The following is a 24,114-nucleotide window of genomic DNA, read 5'->3' on the forward strand; positions in this document are numbered from 1 at the left end:
TCCTATTTTCTAGATGATGTTATGACCTTACTAGTAAAATAAACCTTTGTAAAAAGAAAAAAAAGATATGCACACATGCAGATAAAGAATGACACCACACAACTCAAACAAGACAGAACAAAATTAGATTTAGCCTAGATTCGAGAATAGGATGTATTTAGCATGTCGGTAGCAGTGCTCCCCCTGCTGCCCCACCACAGGAATTACATGTATATGTGTTCCATAATTTTTGCATCTTCCTCTTTCTGTGGTATCTCTACCACTCCATCTTGTGATATGACAACAGACATGATCCTTTCCGACAGTTGCCTGTAGTTGTTGTTGGAGCATTCTTCAGCAATTTCCACCCATCCTTCTGCTGTGCACACTGCGTCATTAAGAATGACCTGTTCCAAAGCATCTGGGGAAAAGATTGTATGATGGCGTTAACCTTTTGATCAAAAATAAGGTACAGATTTTGCAAAGAAGCAAAACATTTTATATGGTATGGAAACATCATATACACCATGTTTCAGTTTAAGGTGCACATAAGTTGTTTGAATTATCCAGTAATTCCTGGAGAAAGACTCCAGTATTAAGACTGCTCATCTGGAGTTCCTCTCGCTGCATTACTATTCTTGTTCCCAAAGACTTTTTCAAAATAAAGTGTGAAGGTCAGATGATGTGCACATAAGGTAATCCAAATTGGTAAATCATATCTTTTTTTCCCCTTAGAATTAATGTAAACTAGCAAATTGTTTGTGTTTTATGTCAACAGAATTTGGGGTTTTCTATCATCTCAAAAAAACACACACACTATCTATTGTTTGTCTCCTTTTAAATTGGTACACGTGTTCAATTTCAGTTTAAATCAAATTATGATCATTATTACAAACATTTCTAATCTGATTCTGTTCCGAATTATGTAATAGAGGAAAGCAGCTCTTTCACTAGGAAGAACAAATGCTTCCAAACCCACTGCTATGCCTCAATCCTGGGCCATTGTGACAAGGCTCTGACACTTCCTGGTAGTCTTTTCTTCCAGCCTCCCACTCATTCCTAGTGGCCCATTACTATGATGGGCTGCCTCACTTGCCAACAGGAATGTGTGTGCGCCAGGACTGGATGGTTTCTGAACCTCATCATTATGTGGGGCATTAGAGGCGGGAGCTACTAGTGGGGGGACACAGGGAGTTCAGAGGGGAAGAGGGTTGTGAAGTGTCTCATGGTGGGGCAAAGAATGCATCAATGTGTCATCTTAGGAATGCAGGACAGCAGGGATATACAGTATGTGATGAAGGCAAGGGGACAGGGTAAACAGAAGGTGGACAGAGCAGGGACGTTTATGGAGATTTGAAGAGCGCCAGAGTTCTGAAGATCAAAAGAGGACTGCGCTCTTCTGTTACAGAATGAGAAAGTGATAGAATATAGTAGGAGAGTTGAACAAAGATGAAAACGGGGCATTTGAGATGAGGAGTTCAGTGTCAGGGGGACCAGATTATAGATCAGCATAGTGGTGCTAAGTATGCAGCAAGTGGGACTGGATCAATGAAAGATCATTGTTGGGTAGGGTAGGGTGACAGAAGGGGATGCGTCACTGGTGAGAAACCACAGAGTAGGTGCCATTTTTTCCTGTGGGCGGAAATGACAGTTAATGCCCTTATGCGCTCACTTGTGCAGCTTTCTGCACCAAACCACAACATGAAATTAAGGTGGTAAGTCTTAGAATGGGGTAAAGACTAACTGCTAATAGGACTATGGCACATTATTATGAGTAGTGGCAAATTTCATTTGTGTACCTTCAACAACTGCAGTCTCTCAATCTTCATAAATGAGATGAAAAAGGACTGCAGAGACAGTTGAGATGTAGAGAGCAGGGCCATCAAAGGATGGACTTCAGACACTGAGAACTTTTGGAAGGAGGAACACAGGATATATAAGAAGCACTTGTCTAGTAAAAGCGACAGAGAAGGTCCAGAAGAGGGAGAAAATATTGGGTAGAAGCAGCAGAATTGGCAAAGAAGAGCAAATACAGGGGAAACTGGGCAGACAGAGCAGAGTGGGCAGAGAAGAGCAGTGCTGGTAAGGGACACATTGGAAAATAGGGACAATGAGTACACCAACTATAAATACATCTTTTGGAAAAGAATGTCTACAGAGGAGTGTAGAAAGGAAGCAGGAGAAGAAAAACAGGAGAGAGTGCAGTGCTGAGGATGAGCATGGAGTGGGGAAGCAAAGGCCACACAGAAAAAGAGTGTATTAGAGAACCCGCCAGTACAACATTGAGGAGGACAGCAGAGAGGTTCTGCATAGTACCTGAGACTGTACAGCTGAAAAGGACAACCTAAGCACGGGAGCCTTAGCCAGCAAGATCAAATGATTTGTAAGTAATGCTATAAAGCAGTTGTTACTTTACAAATGTCTACAACATGAATATGAAATATCCAGCATGACCATTGTTTACTGGCATACGACAAATGCAGTCCCAGGTATTCATATCACAAGAACTGGAAACATCTATATGCGGTCAGGAGAGGAACAAGATCTGTTAATTCAATTTCCTTTCTCATTCTTGGAACTCATTATTATATACAGGGAAACTATTGTAAATATTTTAATTGTAATTCTAATCAATTGTTTCCACTCTGTGCTTTCTATGAACAAATGGCAACAGCCAGATATAAAGGTTATGTGCACTCATGATTTGTATGGAATCTATCCAGTTGTTAACACACTTCAAGATCCCAGCAATGTATCTTTCCTCTCAGTTCCCGACTGTGGCTGCAAAAAATCCTGTTCACACCTTCTGCTACAATAACACATGGGGACTTCATCTTGCCAGCAGCACTACTCTACTGTCTATATCCTAAAAAAGATGCCACATAGAGAAAAGGGAACTAAGATCTTGGGGGAGATGACACTTTATAGGCCCAATGAAATTTAACAAGGCAGTGAGCAATAGGTTCAATCAAGTGTATGGAAACTCCAACAACTTTTTTACTCCCTTTTGATCTGTTAAATATACTACTAAAGGTGTTTGGTTTTACCTGTTCTAGAAGTGCAAAATGTACCAGTTCGATCTGCCAGAAGTTTAATAAGCTCATAACTTTCTATGCACTCTGCAGTGTTATCTCAAACAGTTTTATCAGCCCTGCCCAGTTCCCCTTTGTGAGCTACAGAACACCCCTTATGTTATGGAGATGAAGAGCGAGGCGGTTTGTAGTCTTAACATACTCCTAAGGTGACAATGCTGCCCCTCCATAGATACAGTACAGTGAGTAAGCATTGTCACCCTAGAAAAGGAAAGTGTGTTACTGGCAGGATCACCAGGTAAAGAAAAAAGAAAGAAAAATAGCCTGTAAAGGAAACTAATGCAATGAGCACGTCTAAGGACTGGTAAGCTGCAATATATTACATTTTTGTCCTTGGATTTCCATGTGCATTCAGTAATCAGATCAGCGTGAACATCCCTTTTAGGCCCCATTCCCACTAAGCGGATTGCCGCGTGATTTCCGCTGCGATATCACGCATTTTTGCTGCGCAATATCGCGAGAAGTCGCCGGCCAATGATTTTCAATGGAGCTGTCTTCATGTACAGCTCCATGTCGCCCGTTGCGATCGCAAGACACTCCTACAGGACCCTTTTTTTCGGCATCCCGACCTTGAAGGTTACGCTACCGTCGCTGGATCGTCGTCAGAACGTCGCCCCTTAAGTCGCGCTATCCCAGGACGCACGGATCCGCTCCAAAAGGTATGTCGCTTAGTGTGAATGGGGCCTTACGCAGTGAGCTAGTGAAAAGTAAGCTTGTCATAAATCCGAAGCTGGTCTACTCACTTTCTCCACACTGGTTGATGTTCTCCAGAAGTCTGAATCCATATTCCTTGTGATCTGTGCACAGCAGAGATAACACAGCCTGACCTACAGACAATGGGGCTGGCTTCCCGTCCCACTCTTTGGTCAAACCATTAATAAGTTCCATAGTGGGACATTTCTTAAGGAGAAATAGGTAATCATCTGTACAAAAAATAGACAAGGCATTTATTTACTAACAGTACATATAACATTTTCTCTGATTGTTGACCCTTATGTTGGAACACATTACGATAACAAACTCTATGACCCTACTGTGTAACTCAGCTTCGTTTGTTTATCCTTATATCCATTAATAAGTGATAATTTTGTCACTTTTGTTTAATCATAAAAAGCAAGTTGTATTCTATGCACACCGATGACCCGACATTTGTTTACATTAATTATATTGACTGGGTTATTCAAAAAAGGATGAAGAGTTTGGAGAAGGCAGGAGAAGTGAGCAACCCTAACGTTAACCCTTACTGTACTCCTCACACTAACCCTACTTGTAACCCTAACACTGTAAACCTAACACTAACCTAAACCCCGTGATGCACTGCGGAGTGCGGACTTTCGCATGCAGTGTCTCTTGCAATTTTCACTCTGGCGCATCAGCTTGCAAGAGAACGCATAGCTGAGAGTGCCGAGATGAAAACTGTCATCTTCAGCCAATCGGCTCGTGCGTATAAACCCATGCATCAGGATGTAAAGTCCATTGAGTTGTTACGCATGAGCCGATTGGCTGAAGATGAAGACTTTCATCTGACCACACTCTGCTATTTACTCTCACACACTGCATGTTAACGTACGCACCTCGCAGCTTTGCTTTGTTCCACACCACTTCACATGCAGTGTGCCATGTGCTTAACACTAACCCTTCCTGTAACCCTAACAGTAATCCTCACTGTAACCCTAACACTAACTCTCCCTGTAACCTAAACCCTTACAATAACCCACTTGCAAAGAAAAACCTTTCTTTTGATTAAGAATACCAGTGCCAATATTTAATGGACAAAGGATTGTTATAAATTGTTTTTAGTTAGTCATGTGATCTAGGTACCACTGACAGACAAGAAAACTAATTTTCTCTATTGCAGTTAAGCATTACAGCTTGATCGTCATTCTACCTCCAGCCAGTGACTGCACATTGCTGGCCAAACACAGCAAACAGAAATGTAAACGCTGCAAGTATTTACCTTTGATAGCCCTCCTTTACCTCTCACAGCAGAAGAATGGGAGGAAGGAGGATTTTCAATGAAGAATTTAATAAATGAAGGGTAGGCAGCAGCAGATTCATGGTGGGGAGGGGGGGAGTTCAATAATTTGATGATTCATTTTTGGAATTGTTTTTAACCCATTCACTCCCTCCTCTTCTCTGAGCATGAGCTGTAAATCTTATCTCCATCCTGTCTCTGACCTGTATATTAATGCCTCCACCTCCCTTAGTATTATTATTATCATTATACAGGATTTATATAGCGTCAACAGTTTGCGCAGCGCTTTACAATATAAATCCTGCACATTAATCCCTCATCTCCAGTCTTCTGTCCTAATGACCTATACCTTAACCCCTTTACATCCTCCTCCCTCTGTGTATGACTGTACATCAATAATGTGCTGTATCTAGTGCACCGTTACCAAGCTCCATGGTTTTTACCACCTCATTCAATACCGACATGTTTCTTCATTTCTAAAAGAATTGTGGCAAAAATAAAGATCACCTTGGAGTGTCTACTTTCCAAAAAGGGTAATTTTTGGGGTGTATGTACTGTCCTATAACTTTCATTTTATACGTTTTATAACACAAAGTAAGGGAAACTTTTTTTTTTTGGTCTTCTTTCCGTTATATACTAAAAAATAAAAAACAGTCATTAAATATCACCAAAACAAAATCTACTGAGTCAAGCTATCACAGCAAATGAAAACTGAAAAGTGGCCTGGTAATAAAGAGTTATACCGTAGATAGGTTATTACACAACTGGTTAAGCTAGCTGTAGTTAAAATACCTTTACTAATTGAAAAGAATAACTCAATTAAATGGTGTTTTCTTTATGTCTGCCTAACGTTCAGCTTTAATTGTGCCACTGCCTTTTTTCCTGCTAAAAAGATAACATATGACTTTATTTGTAATAAAATGTGTTACCTAATAAAAAGCGTTTGCTCTGGTAGGTGTAGTCGAGGGCCCCCTGGATTTGTCCTTGTACACACATAGAGAGAGCTGCCTTCCTAAGGCTAGAGCACTTTCTGTAGATCAGCTGGGCCAGTGCCAGACATGTGACCTTGTGCTGTGGCTCTTTCTCTCCATAATCCCAAATCACATCGCCGAGAGGTTCAGAAAATGTCACCCTACACCACAGAGAGACAAAAATAAGCTTGGACGGAAAAATATGCCGGAAAAACAGGACAATAAGAACCTTCATTTACAAGGAGCAATCATTAAATAGTGAAAATAATAGAACCAGTCAATATATACGGCCAATCACCAAACTGTCCAACGGCTATATAAAGCTTATTTCTGGTACGGATCCTTACACTATTGTTCTGGGTAAGCCTGCAGAGATTATAGTGTGCATTGCCTATTAAAATGCAGAGAATCTCCTGAGCACATAGTCAGCCTTTGCAGCCAAGGCAGAAGAGAAAGGCCATAAGCTGACGGCTCTAGCAGAGCTTTCCAACTCCAGTCTTTGTGGGCAGATTACACATCAGGATTCTAAGGTGGACCCAGATAGTGAGGTTAGAGAAATATTTCTAATTTGTTTGCCTTTTGCACTATGTTACAAAAATTAAAAGAAAAAAACAAAAAACTGTGTTAATTGTGTTATTGCTAGTAACAGACTGCATCATATATGTAATTTGTCAGTTTGGCTAGGTACACTTTAAATGCATATAAAGCCACACGCAAAATGCTTTGACGGATGTCATGCTAGTGATTCTGTGACTGGCAAAAGGATTGCTATGCAGAGCAGAGGAAATACTCATTGTTTCCATGTGTTGCTGAAACGCTGTAGTAGAAATTCGCCAGTCATGGTCAGCTCATTGGGCTTTGGAGGGAGAGACACGTGGATCCAGGTGAGTATTAACTCTGTACTACATAGACATCCTGTTGCAGCCTCAGGATTGCTAGTGGGACATCAGACCTATGAGATCTGTGCCATTACAATCAATGACACTAAGAAGGCTGATTTATAAATCTTTCGCCCAACATATAACTTGGAAAATGCCGTTTGCACCGCACTGCTGCCATTAGATGGAGACGAGGAATATAGGAGATTCTTATGCGCCTTTCTGCTATCTAGTGGCAGTAGTGAACTGCCTTCACCCAGTTATACACTGCGCAGAGGATTTATAAGTCAGCCCCAAAGGCTGCAGGATATACCTTTGATTTCTGACCCCCTTATTCCTTCCTATTTGTACCATCTCAGTGGGGGACTGATTTTGCACATAATAAGAGACCAAAACCATGGTAATATTATCATTGGGTTTACTGATGTCTCCTTGAATAAACCTAAAAACACAAATAAATCCACTATAAGTTGATATTGTATTTCTTACCTTTGCTGAGTTACCCAATGTATGACTAGCTCTAACTTATCATTGGATAAAGCACATTTAACTCCCTCCAGTGTGAGTGCTGCATTAACAGGATGCCGGGCCAAATTACTGGAGCCTATGACAGCTTCGAAAAACAACAGCAAAGGAGGATCCTGGTCTTTATGTTGTACAACAGCTGTAACAAGACAGCAAACACATGAAATTATGACACTTTTATCTCACAGCCATTTTAACATGGGGTGGCTGAAATAATATTACATAGAATTTGGTAACTGCAGCACAATATAATTCCATAAATTCACTTTAAAGGGTTTCTAAACCCTTAAAAGTGCTAGCAAGCAATAGATATAGGCAAAAAGTAAAAAACAAACAAAACAAAAACGCTTTAACAGCAGTTTACACTTACCCCTGTCTTCGCCGCGCGCTCCCGTCCGAGAAAACGAAACTGCTCTGGCGGCCGCAAAGCATCTTGGGGCGGGCGCATGTGCAATTCGGATTTTCGGACGGGAGACGAGCAGAGACGCAAGGTAAGTCTATGAACGCGTGCACCCGCATGGAGACACCACTGGATCGGAAGTGCCTGCAAGGACAGAGGAGTCAGCGCTGGATCGGAGAGCCTCCGCACCGCTGGAGGGACAGATGGAAACATCAGGAAAGAAGAGGATGATTGGATTAAGAGACATCATTTAAGGTAAGTGCTAACATTAACATTGGGGGGGAGGGAAAAAAAATGCTGCCTTTAATGTCACTTTAATACAATAGGAAAATAGCATTCCTAGTACACAGTAGCAAACCTACACCCAAGAATCAGAACTCAAAAATGATGAGGTACAGAGACATCGTCCTAAAGGTTCATCCGACCAATGGTATTGTGTCTATTAATAGAAACAGACATTTTTTAAATCACGTTACATTAAAAAGCAGCTATACAGTGGTACAAAATTGTGACGTGGCATATGAGTGGATGCCATAACTTCCTGCACATAGCTTATATAGTAAGTATCTTCCAAACAAAAAAGTCTTCATTTGCAAAAATAGGGTCTAGGTTGATAAATTGTTTTTATGAGATACAAAATGCCACTCTGTGATTGGGCGAGAGGCCGCTTACATGACTTAGACAGGTCATTTGATTGGGATCTCCTCTGTGATTTTTTATTTACTACATCCATTGATTTTAATAGCGCTCCAGCCAAGCAATAAGCACATCTGTAAAGCTCACTGCTATGCTTTATAAATGTACCAGTTTTTTTTATATTTTGCATTTGAAAGCGATGATGTGTAAGTAAATGCTCCTGCAGTCATGTGAACCTGTTTGCCCACTATGGACACAGTTTTTACTGTTTAATGCGGCATTACAAAAAAGTACAGGATTTGTCTTACCTTTAAACCTCTCCATGGTTTCTATATTTCTGAGAATCCCCCTGGGACTGTGAGCTGCATAGACAGCCGCAGCCTTGTACTGTCCGCTGACTAACAGCTCATTAAATCTGGGGAAGGACAAAGCATACATTCTGAGCTCTGGAGTATATAACATTGTGTTCAAAAAGGACAGCTTATTAGCTGTCACAACGGCATCACATTTAATAAGGTTAATTAGCTTTGTCATGTCACTATCACTGTGTTTTGTGCCAAGAATAGCATTTTTTATTCCCAAAAGAAGAATGTTTGGCAGCTTTGTCTGTTCATTTTCAATGGTTTTTAAATAGACTTCCAGGAAAGAGTTAAAATGGATCTCTACTCACAACAAGAAGTTGTCTTTACCCTGAAAAATGCACCCTTTGATTTTCTGCTAAGCCCTTCTTCGATATGTTAAATTGCATTGATGCTGCTGCCCCTATAACCTCATAGTTGCATATCTGCAAGTGAAAACATCTAATGCATATCCCACCCATTCTTGCCCCTATAGGCTGCTATTCTCATGAGATCTGCGGTGTCTTCCTAACCACTGTAGTGACAGCTGGTGATGGCCCTGCTGTGCTGCTCACTGTTCTTCTGAAAGGCGCTGGAGAGGAAGTTGTGCCTGAGGACCTGCAATGGAATGATCTCCCTGCTTCTGCTTCATTTATTCTGTGGATCTGTGCTTTCTCTACCTCTTCTGCTGTTTTTTTTTATCATCATCTCCACCAGTAATTAGTTCACCAGTCATCAGGGGGAATATGTTTGATATGAACAAGCACAGTCCTTCTCCTCAACAAAGACGGTCACCTCTACATGGACACTCAGTGTGGAACAAGGCATGGCAAATCAGTCCTGGGCATAAGGTCAGATGCAGGACCCTTTCTAGCAATATTGGTTAGTAATCCTATGCTTTCCCCTTGACTTTTTTGGGGGGTATGGATTCCATTGTATGGGTCCTCTTTCACACAGTCCTACACTAAAATCACGTTGTCCATGCATACTTTTTAGAAAGTAAAATTCTTGCTTGGTTAAACCATCTGGAATGTGGGGCATCTCAAGTCTGAAGGTGATTCTCAAATCTGCTACTCTGTATCAATAAACGGATGACTGCACTCCAAGGTCAGCATTGCGACTTCTCTATTCAGAAATCCAGCAAAGGAATGCAACAAGCGGAGACTTCTCTTAAGTGTTTCATGCTCACAGGCGCTAAAGCATAGAGCTCCATGATTATGTGCCTGTGAGAGCGAAATGCATAAGACAAGTCTCCTCTTGTTGTATTAGGCCTGGTTCACACCTAGGCGTATTGCATATGCACGTCTGTCGCGCGTTTTTTTACCGCGATTCGCGGTAAAAAAATCGCGCAACAAACGCAAGTTTCCGAGGGCTACTTGGCTGTATCCCAATGGAAACGCGCAACAAAAACGGCCCAAAGTAGTACATGTACCTTTTCGGGCGTGGGCCGTTTTGTAGCGCGTTAGGGACGGGCTGAAATACGCCAAGGTGTGAACCAGACCCATTGAATACAATGGGATTTAGATGTTTGAGCGTTTTGTTGAGCGTTCGTCGAGCGTAGAACGCGCTACAAAACGTTCAGGTGTGAACGAGGCCTTAATTTGCCAGTTTTTGAATAAAGAAGCCACAATGCTTACTTTGGAGTGCAGTGATCCATTTAGAGATGAGCTAGACTGGCATCCGCTGATTGAAAGGATAAAGGTAGACCAACCTGGAGCAGCACTGTGTTTGGACTATGCCAAATCTGCTAGTTGGCGGCAATCAAGAAAACAATCAGAAACAAAGGCTAGAAAACCTATCCCAATCACTATTGTTCTTTTGTAAGCCAATATTATTGCTTCTAACCTCTTTATAGAATGTACTTGTGAACCTATCCCAACTGAACTTACAGATCCTCTACAGGTACAGCTCGCTGCGGGAACTTTGCCTGAAGGTATTCATACTGTCCCTGCATGATAAGCCACTTCTGGAGCCAGTGGAAAGCTTTAGAGACCAAAAGGAAATAAGCTTTTCTAGAATGCAAAAGACCACTTAGAAAACGAAATAGCCTTTTGGTAATGTGAAGTCAACTTCTTAATTTAGTGCCCATTCATGGTGATTATTTTGAGTTAGGATGTTGATTTAAGCTGGTATGTACAATCATGGATATCCTGTTTCACCCCTTGGTTGGGCTATTAGTAAAAGACAATCAGCCTATGTAAAAAAAAAAGGAGCAGTGGATCTATTTACATTGCTGTCTTCCTAATTGTGACATTGTTTTTCATTATAATATATGATACTAGGAATGACAAAGCCATGTTTTTACCTTTCGACATATTCTAGTAAGGATTCAGCTTCCATACTCTTCTTTGGCTCCAGATCATCAAACACATTAGTTGGCGCTGACTCATCTGTAGCTAAATACAAGGTCATAAAAAGGACTTCTATGAGAAAGCCAAAGTCCTTTACTGACAGCACAAATACAATGTGTTCTCTCACAAATGCTTGCAATTCTGAATATGGATTTTACAGGTAAATAATGTGTTCAGCTCTAATAATAAATCGGATCTGTGCCCAGTTGAAGATCTAATAAAAATACAGATAACTCTGCTTCGTAAGCGGCATTTTTTTAACTGGCTTCTTATGTTCTTCACAAATAAAGAATTTGAAAACAAAAGTACAGATAAGCTTATAGCAGCATATACTTTATATATGCTGCTGTAAGCTTGAAAATACTCTAAGTATTAATTCACAGTACCAGTCAAACACTGCAAATTTCCCAGTGTCTGCTGCCATACTAGGTCTGGCATAGAGAGCAAGGGGGAAGGAGCTGGCTGCCATTCACAGCCAGCCCCCCTCTGGGACATGGTCTAGTCTGTATAGGAAATCACACTAGAGTTGGGAGCCTGTTCACTGCCATAAGAAGTGATTATTGAGAGAAAACGCATAGGGTTCCTTTAGGGAAGGTCCAACCTTTCTGTTGTGAGGAGACTGGCTTGTCAATCTGGTCTAACATGATAAAGGTATAAAAGGGGAGGTGGGTGAACTTAGAAATGGCCCCCATCTTGCTGGGAAGTGTGCAGATGGGTTTCCTTGTTTGGTGGGGTTAGAATAGGACTGCAACTCTTCATGAGTAACCAATTTTAAAATTATGGAGCTTTTTTTCTCAGGATTATGTGGAGCAGGAGCAGTAGAAGGCACTCCAAACAAACATTTAAATAGGTCTAAGCACTATACATTTAAAATGTATAGTGCTAGCAGTCCCTGTTTAGCAGACTGAGTCTGTTCACTGCAAACTTACTACTGATCTGCAGTTTCATGCATGCTGTCATTCATGGCATCGAACTTAATACACTTAACATGGAATAAATAGATACAACTGTGACATGTTCCAGTGCTATTAAAGTCACGGACGCATACAAAGTAATTGTCACGCATATTAACAAGTGTTAGTACATAAGAACATAAGAAATGATTCAAATGCATATATATTGCATATGCATAAATACCTTTCAATTCACTTTCCTTCTCTATCACTTCCACTAATGTCTCATAGAGACTAATACTTTTATTAGATTTTGCCCACGACGATATTGCATCTACAATGACTCTCTTCTTCCTGTATCTAAAGGAAATGGGAAATCATACCATTACATCACATAAATTATACATGACACAGAATAGATAATACTAAATATCAATTTACAACAATGTGTACAGGTGAAACTCGAATAATTAGAATATCGTGCAAAAGTAATTGCAGTAAGTGCTGCAAAAGGGGCCCAAACCAAGTACTGAGTACATATGCATGGTTATACTTTTCAGAGGTCCGATATTGTTCTATGTACAATCCTTGTTTTATTGATTGCATGTAATAATCTACTTTTTTGAGGTTGTGGATTTGGGGTTCTTGGGGTTTTCATGAGCTGTAAGCCATAATCATCACAATTATGACAAATCACGGCTTGAATTATCTTGCTTTGCATGTAATGAGTCTATCTCATATATTAGTTTCACCTTTTAAGTTGCATTAGTGAAATAAATGAACTTTGCACGATATTCTAATTATTCGAGTTTCACCTGTAAAACACCATAGGTGGCCAGCTACAAAGTTTCAAGCATTTACTTAGTAGCAGGTGTTATCAAATTTCCCATGGAGGGAGTAATTTAAAAGGGATGGGGGACTCATATTTTCACCATGATGCCTAGCCTAAAACCAGTTTCATAATTACATTTTCAATATACTGTCAGTTGTATAAGCAATGCAGCTGATGTGTTTTATGCTCCTATCTCTCTTCAGAAGACAGCTTCTGCAGTGCAGATATAAAGCTGATTTCCTTATGTGGGAGAAAACTGGCTCAGCCCCTTCTGGTATATGTCATGAAGCAGCTGTATATACTCAAAGATAGAGGTGCATGCAGAAAAGAAGGGGTGTGGATTTATTTTGGCCAACTGATGATGCTGTAAAGTAGCACTAATATGTATTAGCTCTCTTTCCGAAATGAAATAGCTATTAAAGGAGAAGTTTAGAGAGAGTCATATATACTCTTCCCAATACCTGGAGCCAACGTGGGACCGCGGCTGTCCCACACTGTCTCTATATATCAGGAGCTGATCGATCACAAACCGTTAATGACTCATCTCACAGTCTCCTCCTTGCAAAGAGCAGTGATTGTCAGTCACTGCTTCCCATAGGGATTATTCCCCTTCCCTCTCGGTTCCTCCAGTGCTCTCATTGGTGGGACAGACAGGGAAGGGGGCAGGTACAGCCCAAGAGGGGCAGAGCCAACTGTCAATCAGGCAGCCAGATGGATTCCGATAATATTGCTAGGATCACTCCTGCCTGCAGTGCGGCTCTGTGTTGTCAGCAGGTACTGGGCAGCAGCCTGCTGTATCATGAGTTTAGGACACAGGAATACATTAGTAACTGTACTGCTGTGACCCAAAAAAAGGTTTGGCTTTACTTCTCTTTTAAAAGTTCTAAGCGCAACATAAGGACATGTAATATAGATATGTATTTTTTCTACAGGCTATGCAAGCATGTCAGTTTAATTCTATTGATATTTTGGAAGCAAACACTGGATGATTCCTTTAAATGAAAGATTTAGGGCAGACCTTTACCCATATATTTAAAATAACAACAAAAACATGTAGAAATGTATAGTAATGATAATCTACAAACACATACTTCTAGATAATTGCCGGCTTTGTATTCTTTGCATACCTTATTTTTCTTTGCTCCCCCCATCTTCTGGCAGTGGCCATGTTTACTAAGGGCAGATTACTAGCTCTCCTATTACTTCCTGGATTACTGGCACATGTGACTAGACATTCGACTAGGAGATGTGACCATGCACATCATCTCAGAGGACGAAACATGAGATCTCCTAAGATTGCAGGTGAGGTTTCCCAGCAATGCTCTGCTGATGACAAGGCAATCCCAGTGTGCACTGCTTTGCCAAACTGAAACACTCGGGACGGCTTATACTCGAGTATATACGGTACCTTTTGTTTCTCCTCGTCGCCGAAAATGTGAACTGCGCATGCGCCCGCCCCAAGATGCTTTGTGGCCGGCCAAGAATTTTTACATTTTCGGACGGGAGTGCGCGGGGAAGACACAGGTAAGTATTAACCTCTTTTAAATCTTTTTTTTTCTTTTTTACACTATTTGCATAGATCTACTGCTTGCTAGCAGTAGATCTATTCAAAAAAAAAACCAGAGGGTTTAATTATACTTTAAAGTTAACAACACATTATATTGCTTGTATTATGCCATAAATGGTTTACCTGTCCACCAGTTTCTTGTTTATTAGTTCAGCTTCTTCTCTTTCCTGCAGAGCAAGGCTTAGTTTTAAATCCAGTTCCTGTTTCCTTTGAATTGGAACATATTTGGTAATTATGCTGGCATTTAATTGTTGCTTCTTGTCATCTAACTGTTGCTGGTATTCTTCAAGAGCGGCCATATCAAGAGAATCTTCTATAGACATACCTATAAAATGGAAACAGTAACCCTGCAGGTCAATACATGTGATTTAACAATTGGGGCCTTCACATCTTCAATATTGTGTTATACTTTTCACTGTAAATAACATACGTCCATTTACTGTATTCCCTACTGTAAAGTGCTACATGATATTATATTGCCTTATAAATAAAATGTAATAAAATTAGGAGATTTTAAAGCCAAAGGTTAATCGGCTTGCCAGCCTTCACCCAGAACTAAAATATCCATATTAGTGAAACTTAGCTTGAACATTCACGCTAAGGTGAAAGCTAAGGTGACAAATTATAAAGGATTCGCTGTGCATTTGCTGGACATTCCTCCATCTGTATTTTATAGCATTTGCCTATCATTTTAAAAGAGAATGTGTAATGCGGTGACTGATACGCAAATCTTATTTGATTTCAACGTAACAGGGGAATCTTGATAGTAATTGGAATCTCTTTATTATATTGCATGAATGTTGATGGGTGAATCCTCTATGAAAATGATAGGCACAGTCAACAAGGATCACAAAAGAGGAGTGATATTCCGTTCTGAATGACGTCAAGTCTAACAACACAGGGGTTCACAATTATCAGAAAGGCTCCACTGCCCTCGAAAACCACCGTTCTTTCATCAGCCTGTGGGCTGAAGGAGAAAAAAACGCTTGATTCCCTATCCATGCTAAGACTGGCCATACACCTGTATATTTTCATACCTTTATACAAAACAATTAATGAACATTCGATAATGCCATCAGAGAATTGTAGAATGTTGTTCCAAATTTTGTTTTATTTTAACATTTGATTTTAGGATGATTGGAGTATCCATAACAAAAACCACATTCACTGAAGGAATTTTGTTTGTTCAAGAAAAGTTTTCCATCTTTTATGTCAATACGGTTAAAAATGAGAGTCGATTTGACCCTATTAACTATTAAAAAATAGAAGGAACGTTCCAAAAATCTTTTCTGTGTTTTACAAACAAAATTCTACTGGTACGTGGATAGGGGAATTCCCCCGCTGGTCCATAGTATTCTGACAGTTGCAGTGTGCTGCTGTCAGAATACCCCAACGGTAACTGCAGCTGAAGTCACTGTTTGGCCGATAATTTTTAGACTGGCTCAGTCAGTTGAAAAATCAACTTTTGTTAAATGAAGGGGTGCTACTGAGGCCACACACTGCTTGAATTTTGGTTAGCAGAAGTGACTGAAATTCCAGCAATGTATAGCCAGCTTTATTCTCTTTTTTTCCCATTCTACAACTAATCTGTCAATAACCTCTTCAGGTAGGTGCCCTTTATCCAACAGATACATATGCCTTTATTATACTGCACGAGATCAAGGAATTCAACCCTTAACCACAGGGATAAACTTGAAGACTAACACAAGTACTCACAGGCACACATCAGATTAGATTTGATGACAAACAATGAAGCCAGATGAGGTTCACCATAAATAATCATTTCTATATACTGACTATATTTCCAACATTGCTATTTATTGGTAAGGTTTTAATTCTTCTATTGCTGATCCAATGTATAATCAATCTCTTTTCAGAATGGAAGGAAGCTGTGGATCACTGTGAAGATATCATGTCACTGTGTCACAAACTGACTAAGACTTTGATGGATTGCTGAGTACAGCAGGAACATACCTGGGATTGGAGCGGAGGGGTTTATTTCCTCCTTTTCAGGTGTTTTCTCTTTTACTTCAGGGCTTTTCACTGTCTTTTGTTTGAGCATTTTTGGGAATTCTCGTTCAATTCTACTAGAGTCCTGGTTAATGATTTCAATCCTAACAGAAAGACGCATAATGTTATACCAGAGAAAAAAGTTTCTCTGCATTCAAAAATATGCTGTTCATTCCATGTGCACCGGTACATTTCAAAGCAAACCTACTTGGATTATTGAAAGTAAAATAACACAATGACGTCACTGCATACATCGCAAGCTGCCTATAAGTACTAATTGTCATCTTGCTAAATCCTGTACTGTACATCCAGAGCCCGATCCTGGGCAGTACATTAAGGCCTACTTCACATGGGAGACCAAAGGGCAGTAAAATGTGGTTGATCCACATTTTTACCACCCCTTGACCACCCACCTAAAACTTAAAATAGAGCCCACTCATGCTTGTACACGTACTCCAGCCGTGCTGCTCCATGTCGAAGAAACTTTTACACAGCATGTCATGTTTGCAGTTGGTGCCACTTGCCAAACACAACCATTGCAATCAATTGGACCGTGCCACAACTGTATGGGCACACTGTTACAGTGCGGTATGGGAATAGAAAATCCCCACTGGGATAAAAAAAAAACAACATTCAGGAGGCTGCAGTATAGGTAATTCTTATGCTCCTCGGCTCTAGTGGCAGTAATGTATTGCGAATAACTATATGCTAGAAGAACCCTCTAAAAATCAATCCCTAAGCTGCTGCCTTGCAATTAGCAGCAGCGTTGTCAGCCTGCTATGTGGGCTATCAGTTAAGCAGCCCAATGGCCAACTGAAGGAGCACTTTTAGCACGCTGTCAATGTGGCTGCTAATTGAAAGGCAACAACTTAGCATTGTGCCAACTGCTAGTTGTATGACCTTGCAGTATCTGACAGCTGTCCTGTCCAATACAGCAATTAGGAAACAATCATCATGACAGACATTCATAGTGATCCAATGGCTTTGGTTCCAAACTAGCTGTTGCTGGACAGTCGAACTGCCATTGTGCTTAGCACAGAAGAGGGCATTTTAACAGATACAGCCAAAAGGTTGTAAAAAATACATTAAATACAAAAATGCATTAAGAAAAGGTTAAAATTAATACATTATTATAAGCTCTTAAGTGTAAATGACATTTTTTTTACATTTCTCATTTCTTAATCAAACTGTTAAGCGATGCATGTTGATGCTGCTTAATTTGGTCTGAGAATCTAGGTATTAATTACCTCTTGTCACAAAAGGGTTATTAGGTATTACAATATACTACCCTTTGGCCCCCCCAGTTCAGCCAAACTAAGCTAAATTAAGGAGCATATCCTCTGTTTCTGTATAACCTGACGAAAATAAGAAGGGGACTATTTCATTCATTCAGGCCTCTCATACCCTCACCTATTTTCCAGCTCGGCTGCCCTCTTCCTGTAATACATGAGTGTGGTGGGTTCAGATGTCAGGCTTTTCAGCTTTGCCTGGAGATGGGTGGCATCTATTTCTCCCTTCTTGATGGTCTGAATAAACTCATCATATTCTTGCTTGATTGCAGTAAGAATGCTGTTATATTCTGTGCAATACTCAATTAACTGGAACAAATGAGAGTGGCATAAAAAAAGAACACAACAAGGTAAAAAGGAGAATATTTACTTTTTAAATGAATAAATAATGAACACTTTTACCTACTTTCCAAGAGATTGAAAAGCTGCTAATGTGCACCAGAACAAGAAAAACCTTACAAACTGTAAGTAAAGTAACTGTTTGCCCATTCAAGGCAAAGCAACAGGTTTGCCAGCCAAACATACTTTCCTTTTCCTCCGACCAATCCGTTCGGCCTCTGGGATTGATGGGAATAAGCTGATTTTAAGTATCAAGTAACAGCTTGTGATAATACTGGATGCCTGAGCAATCAGTCACCAAGCACCAGGAGGACAAGGCATGAGCCACATACTCCCCCATACTTACAGCGTCTTACTCTTCACCCCGTGCAGCCAAACAGACCAGTGGGGCAGCAAAAGTAAACATGAATATGTTCTGCTAGTGGGGTTACTATTAAAGTGAACGTGTTGCTTTGCCCCACACAGACAATGTACAGGCTTGCTTTATAGTGTACCTGAAGTCAGATACACATAGATAAAGCTTCATTAGGCATGCACAAACACCCAAGGTATAGTTACAGGCTGTTTTATTTTATTGCTGTGTACTTTAGTGTTAATCTTATACACGTGTTTACATCTGCATGTACTTTTATAGATTTTTTTAACACTTCTCTCAGACTACTTTCCAAATCCCAGAGAACTCTATCATGTTAAATTTGACCAGCTCTCGAGTGCCCTTTTGCACTTCCCGAGTCTTAATACTGGCCTATGGCTAATGGGCAGTCTAACTGGCATAAACTAGGCCTCAGGAATTGGAAGGGGAGTGCACATAGTCTCAAAAAATGTGAAAAGCTGGTCAAAATGTGCGTACTGAGCTTCGACTCAATCAGAGAACCTGGCAGTTGTGTCTTACCACTACATAAATCCCTAGTGAGTGTCCTGGAAACACTGCTTCCTGTTGGTGACAATAAAGTGTCCTGTCTTCTTATGATCGGGACTTATCACAATATAAAGGACTTCTTACTTTTGCCTTATCAAGTTATGCAGAGCGAGCTAGGCTCCTGTGGTTTTATGGCAGCTGATTATTGTGCCTAATTCAGAGAAGAGGTGGTTACACAAGGAGAAAATATATTTCTGCCCATGTACAGTATCTGACAGATGAGAGGGGAAATTGCATGATGTATGTTTTGTTTCTGTTTTTTTATGGAATATAAGTTTCTGTTATTGTCTTCCCTCCCCATATCTTACTTATTGGATTATTTTCCTTATAGCTTTATAGAAAGCAGTTGGGGGAAATATACTGGGGTTATGTTAAATACTTTCCTGCAATTCTTTGAAATCAGTTTGCAAATCAAAAAGACTGATAGGATAATACTCTCATTCCAAAGACGGGATTTTCCTTTCTTTCTGTAAGCAGAGTTGCCTTATATTAAAGTATATATAAACCCTAACAATGAACTTCTCTAATTTGGTCCATTTTGGTCTGTTTAATATTCCATTGGAAGCTTTATCTTATATCTGTTTGTTAAAGTGACATTAAAGTAAAAAATCCCCCCCCCCCCCCTGCTGCCTCTTGATCCGATCATCTTCTTCTTTCCAGTAGTTTTCAGAAATCCGTCCAGCGCTGACTCCTGTCTCTTCCTGTCCCACGGAATCTGTGCGGGTGCACGCTGCTGCATTGACTTACCCTGTGTCTCTCCTCTTCTCCCGGCCGAAGATCTGAACTGCGCATGCGCCCGCTCCATGATCCGCCTGACAATCTTCAGATCTTCGGACGGGAGTGCTTTTTTTTTCTTCATGTTCTTGCATATATCTACTGCTTGCTAGCAGTAGATACATGCAAAAACACGCAAGAGTTTAACGATCCTTTAAGTGCAGAAGACTGTTGATCTGTCAGAAATTCAGAGCTGTCATGCATTTCTGGCAGATCAATGGGTATTCTTCTGTACTTGCATGGTCTTTAAAGGAGAACTATGAGGTGATTGCTTTTCACTCACCTCATAGTTCTAGCCGACCTGTGACAATGAGACTACAGCTCGCGGTATACTGAGCCTGGGGTGACAGGAGGATGCTAGTTTGTGTCCTTCCGTTACCCTAAGGAGAACTAAGGGGAAAAGCCTTAACCCCATAGTTCTCCTTTAAATGGATCAAACATGGGGAAATGTGTATGTATTGCAGAGCTATACTACATGTTCTTTAAATAACAAGTAAAACATTTCTCAGTGGTGATGCCATCTTGTGGACCACTAAGAAACAGCAGCATGTCAGCAATATCAGCAATGGAATTTTAGTAAAGCAGTATACTTGTGTGAAAAGCACAATGTGTTATGCATACTACTATTCTTTCTTTCTGCAAACTACTGGTCTAGTATGAGTCAGGGAATAGCTGACTGATGGGGACAAGGGCCTCTTCCCCACAACCCTGACCCGGTGGTTGTGGGGGTCTGCGGGCAAGGGGGCATATTTGCATCGGGGTACCCAGATGCCTCCCCCCCTTGTGAATGAGTAAGGGGTTCACTAAAGGGTTCAAATTCAATGTAAATAAACAAACCACACTTTTAGAAAAATTTTTTTACTATTCCTTTAATTAAAAAAAATGTTTTAAATGGCTCCATCCATGTAATCCAGCGTCAATCACGATGCACGACGCCTGCCGACCCACCGAAATAAAAAAAGTCCTGCTGCGCGACGACCGTACGAATCCGGCGAAAACTCGCCGCAAAATGACATTCAGCCCAAAAGTAAACAGAGGGGCGGAGCGAGCCTTGAAGTTATGGCTCTCTCCGCCCATTTGACATTCTCACCTGTCAAATGCAACATAGCAATCGGGAACTCCCGAGTGCTATTCGTGAGTTTCCGAATGCTATTCAGGTCTGCGGGCAGAGGTGTCAATACTTTTCATATGGAACGAACGAACGAAATCAAAACGAACATTCGTACAGACTACCGCTAACGAATTTCATCCGAAACTAATTGACTTTCAGGACCCGAATATCTAGCAAATATATTGTTGTACCTTAATAGAATGATCCTGGTCCCATTTAGACCTCCATCACCATGGACCCATGATTGATAGTGACAGGTTAGCTGATCGGTCCCCTGGTTGGGGCCCCAAGGATGAGGAGAGGGGACCCATCTAAACTCCATCAGCTGGCTTGATTGGGATGACACCAAAAGCTGATCTGTCCCATGGGCTCAAGAGAGGTGTTTGTCTGTGTAGTTAAGCTGTCCCATTCAGACCTCCCATCAATGTGAATTCTCAGTGACAGACATCGCATATGATCTCTGCTGTCACATGTACACATGTAAACAAAGAGGCGAGGCATAGGAACACGTACACTACTCACTTCCCCTGCCAAGCTCTGCATTAGATGAGTCATAGTCCGGCAAAAGAAGTGATTAGTGTAATTTGCTCTGCCCTGACCCCTTGTTTAAATGTGATGGGTGCACTGTGTGACACTGCGGGGCCGTGCTGACAAGAGGTCTGAATGGGGCGTAGCTTAACTAAAGGGACAAACTCAGCCACTGTCCCTGAATGGAACATCGCTCATCAATCGGTGCCCAGGGCACATGCCCTGCCTGCCATACCCTGGATAAGCCACCGTCAGCTCCCATGTTTCTATGTTCACAGGCTCACTTTAAAGGAGAACTATGAGGTGAGTGCTTCTCACTCACCTCATAGTTCTAGCCGACCTGTGACAATGAGACTGTCACAGGTCGGCTCAGTAGATCGGGAGGTGAGCGAACACATACCGGCGTTCGCTCACTTCTCGATCCTGTCACGGCTCTCTGCCGTGACAGAGGAGGGGCTGGATTCCCCCCTCCCCGCTCCGATCCGCCAGCGCTGACTGGCGGAACGGACAGGGGAGGGGGCGGGTACAGCTGGCTCTGCCTCTAGATAGGCAGAGCAAGCTGTCAGTCACGCAGCTGGGCGGATCCCGGCATAATTGTCGGGATCCGCTTCAGCTGCGGCATCTCAGTATACCGCGAGCTGTTACTGAGCCTAGGGTGACGGGAGGACGCTAGTTTGTGTCCTCCCGTTACCCTAAGGAGAACTATGGGGAAAAGCCTTAACCCCATAGTTCTCCTTTAAGAAAGGAATATGTGCACACAAGGGTAGTAACCTTCATCCCTTCAGGGTTCATTATTTGTTGTGCCTTTACTTTCAAAGTGGATTTAAATAACTTGAGCTTAGCATACTACTATTTACCTTATCGAAGACTTGTCCATAGATAATATACTGCTGCTCAGCATCCAACTGACCAACAGCTAACAGTTTCTCACTCTCTGTCTTTACAAATTGCTCAATATTGAGCAGAAGTTTCTTATCCCTGGCACGGGGGATCGGTGGAAGGATCGGATTCTTGGATTTCCTAATGGAGGGATTCATTTTTGTTGCAGATGCACACAGTACTTCTTCATTTCTATGCCGAAAACATACAAAGGAAATAAGAAAGGGTTCTATTACCAACATATTAAAGCATATGTACATTTGTAAAATATGTAAATAACAATAATGGATTAAAAAAGTGTACATATGTGACTTTGATTTTCTTTCCCAGATTGTAAGGTTAGGTTTAATAGTAAGTGCCAAATGTCAGTGAAACTAGTCATCGTGACTGATAATGCACTCCTATAACTGAACATCACCCACAGTCAACTGCAGATTCTTCATCATTGATTACTAAACAATGACGCCCTAAGGCTTGTTCAAATGGATGTCTCAATGGGGTGCCTGGCAGGTGAATGAATGGTCGGATCAACAGGCATGATGTGGACTTGAATACAATGTTCAGGCCATGGCTGGGTACTGTTTCTTCTGGAGGGGCCCACTCACCAGGAACACATTATCAATGAGGGCACAATGCTACCCCAGCATCATAGCATAAGGAGTCAGCTTCAGGGTACAGAAACAGAGAGTTCAGTTGTCACTGCTGGAACTCTCCATATCTGACCCTGAGGAAAATATATTGCGCATATAAGAAATGAAAATTTGCCTGTGTGGTGCTCAGAATCCTCCACTGTGATCTCTAAAAAATAAGCTTACTATAGAGTTAAAGATAAATACTGAACAGATATATCCAATGCAGCCACTCTCAACCAGGATTTGGTTGAGGCACCTTTTGACTCCCAGATAAATAACCACTGACACCAATGATCTTTTTAACTTTCATTAGCTAGAAAGATGTAATTTATTCCACTAAGCACCAATGTAAGGAACATTCCTCCCACTAAAAACCAATGTAAGGGGCATTCTTCCCACTAAAAACTAATGTAAGGGGCATTCTTCCCACTAAAACTAATGCAAGGGGCATTCTTCCCACTAAAACTAATGTAAGGGGCATTCTTCCCACTAAAACTAATGTAAGGAGTATTCCTCCCACTGACCACCAATATAAAGAGGCATTCTTCCCACTGACCACCAATGTAGGGAGCCTTCTTCCCACTGACCACCAATGTAATGGGCATTCTTCCCACTGACCGCCAATGTAAGGAGAATGCTACCCACTGCCCACCAATGTAAGGGGCATTCTACCCACTAAAACTAATGTAAGGGGCATTCTTCCCACTAAAACTAATGTAAGGAGTATTCCTCCCACTGACCACCAATATAAAGAGGCATTCTTCCCACTAACCACCAATGTAGGGAGCCTTCTTCCCACTGACCACCAATGTAATGGGCATTCTTCCCACTGACTCCCAATGTAAGGAGCATTCTACCCACTGACCACCAATGTAAGGGGCATTCTACCCACTGACCACCGATGTAAGGAGCATGCTACCCACTGCCCACCAATGTAAGGGGCATTCTACCCACCGATGTAAGGAGCATTCTACCCACTGCCCACTAATGTAAGGGGCATTCTACCCACTGGCCACCGATGTAAGGAGCATTCTACCCACTGCGCACCAAAGTAAGGGCACATTATTTCCACTTGCCACCAACCTAAGGGGCATTCTTCCTAATGACCACCAATGTAAGGGGCATTCATCTCAATGAACACCAATGTAATGGGGCCTTCTTCCCACTGACCACCAATGTAATGGGGCCTTCTTCCC

General features: G+C 41.4%; 1 protein-coding gene across 1 annotated transcript; it reads right to left on the reverse strand.

Moving 5' to 3' along the window:
• Positions 1 to 203: 203 nt before the first annotated feature.
• CLHC1 (clathrin heavy chain linker domain containing 1) lies at positions 204 to 22,473 on the reverse strand. Its single transcript, XM_018564328.1, has 11 exons — positions 22,265 to 22,473; positions 17,858 to 18,045; positions 16,412 to 16,551; positions 14,561 to 14,762; positions 12,283 to 12,398; positions 11,100 to 11,184; positions 8,765 to 8,871; positions 7,385 to 7,559; positions 5,976 to 6,178; positions 3,815 to 3,994; positions 204 to 400 (listed from the first exon to the last, which is right to left on the reverse strand). Exons 1-11 carry the CDS (start codon positions 22,442 to 22,444, stop codon positions 204 to 206), a joined length of 1,773 nt encoding a protein of 590 aa, XP_018419830.1. The 5' UTR covers positions 22,445 to 22,473.
• Positions 22,474 to 24,114: the final 1,641 nt, after the last annotated feature.

Source organism: Nanorana parkeri, unplaced genomic scaffold (genome assembly GCF_000935625.1).
Source record: "Nanorana parkeri isolate BGI_ZX_2015 unplaced genomic scaffold, ASM93562v1 scaffold744, whole genome shotgun sequence".
Lineage (NCBI taxonomy): Eukaryota > Metazoa > Chordata > Amphibia > Anura > Dicroglossidae > Nanorana > Nanorana parkeri.

Coding starts and splice junctions, on each gene's coding strand:
- CLHC1 (XM_018564328.1), bottom strand. CDS start 22,444: ATGAATCCCTCCATTAGGAAATCCAAGAATCCGATCCTTCCACCGATC. Junction 12,399..14,560: donor AACAAGAAACTGGTGGACAG/GTAAACCATTTA, acceptor CATTTCCTTTAG/ATACAGGAAGAAGAGAGTCA. Junction 7,560..8,764: donor AACCATGGAGAGGTTTAAAG/GTAAGACAAATC, acceptor GTCTTGTTACAG/CTGTTGTACAACATAAAGAC.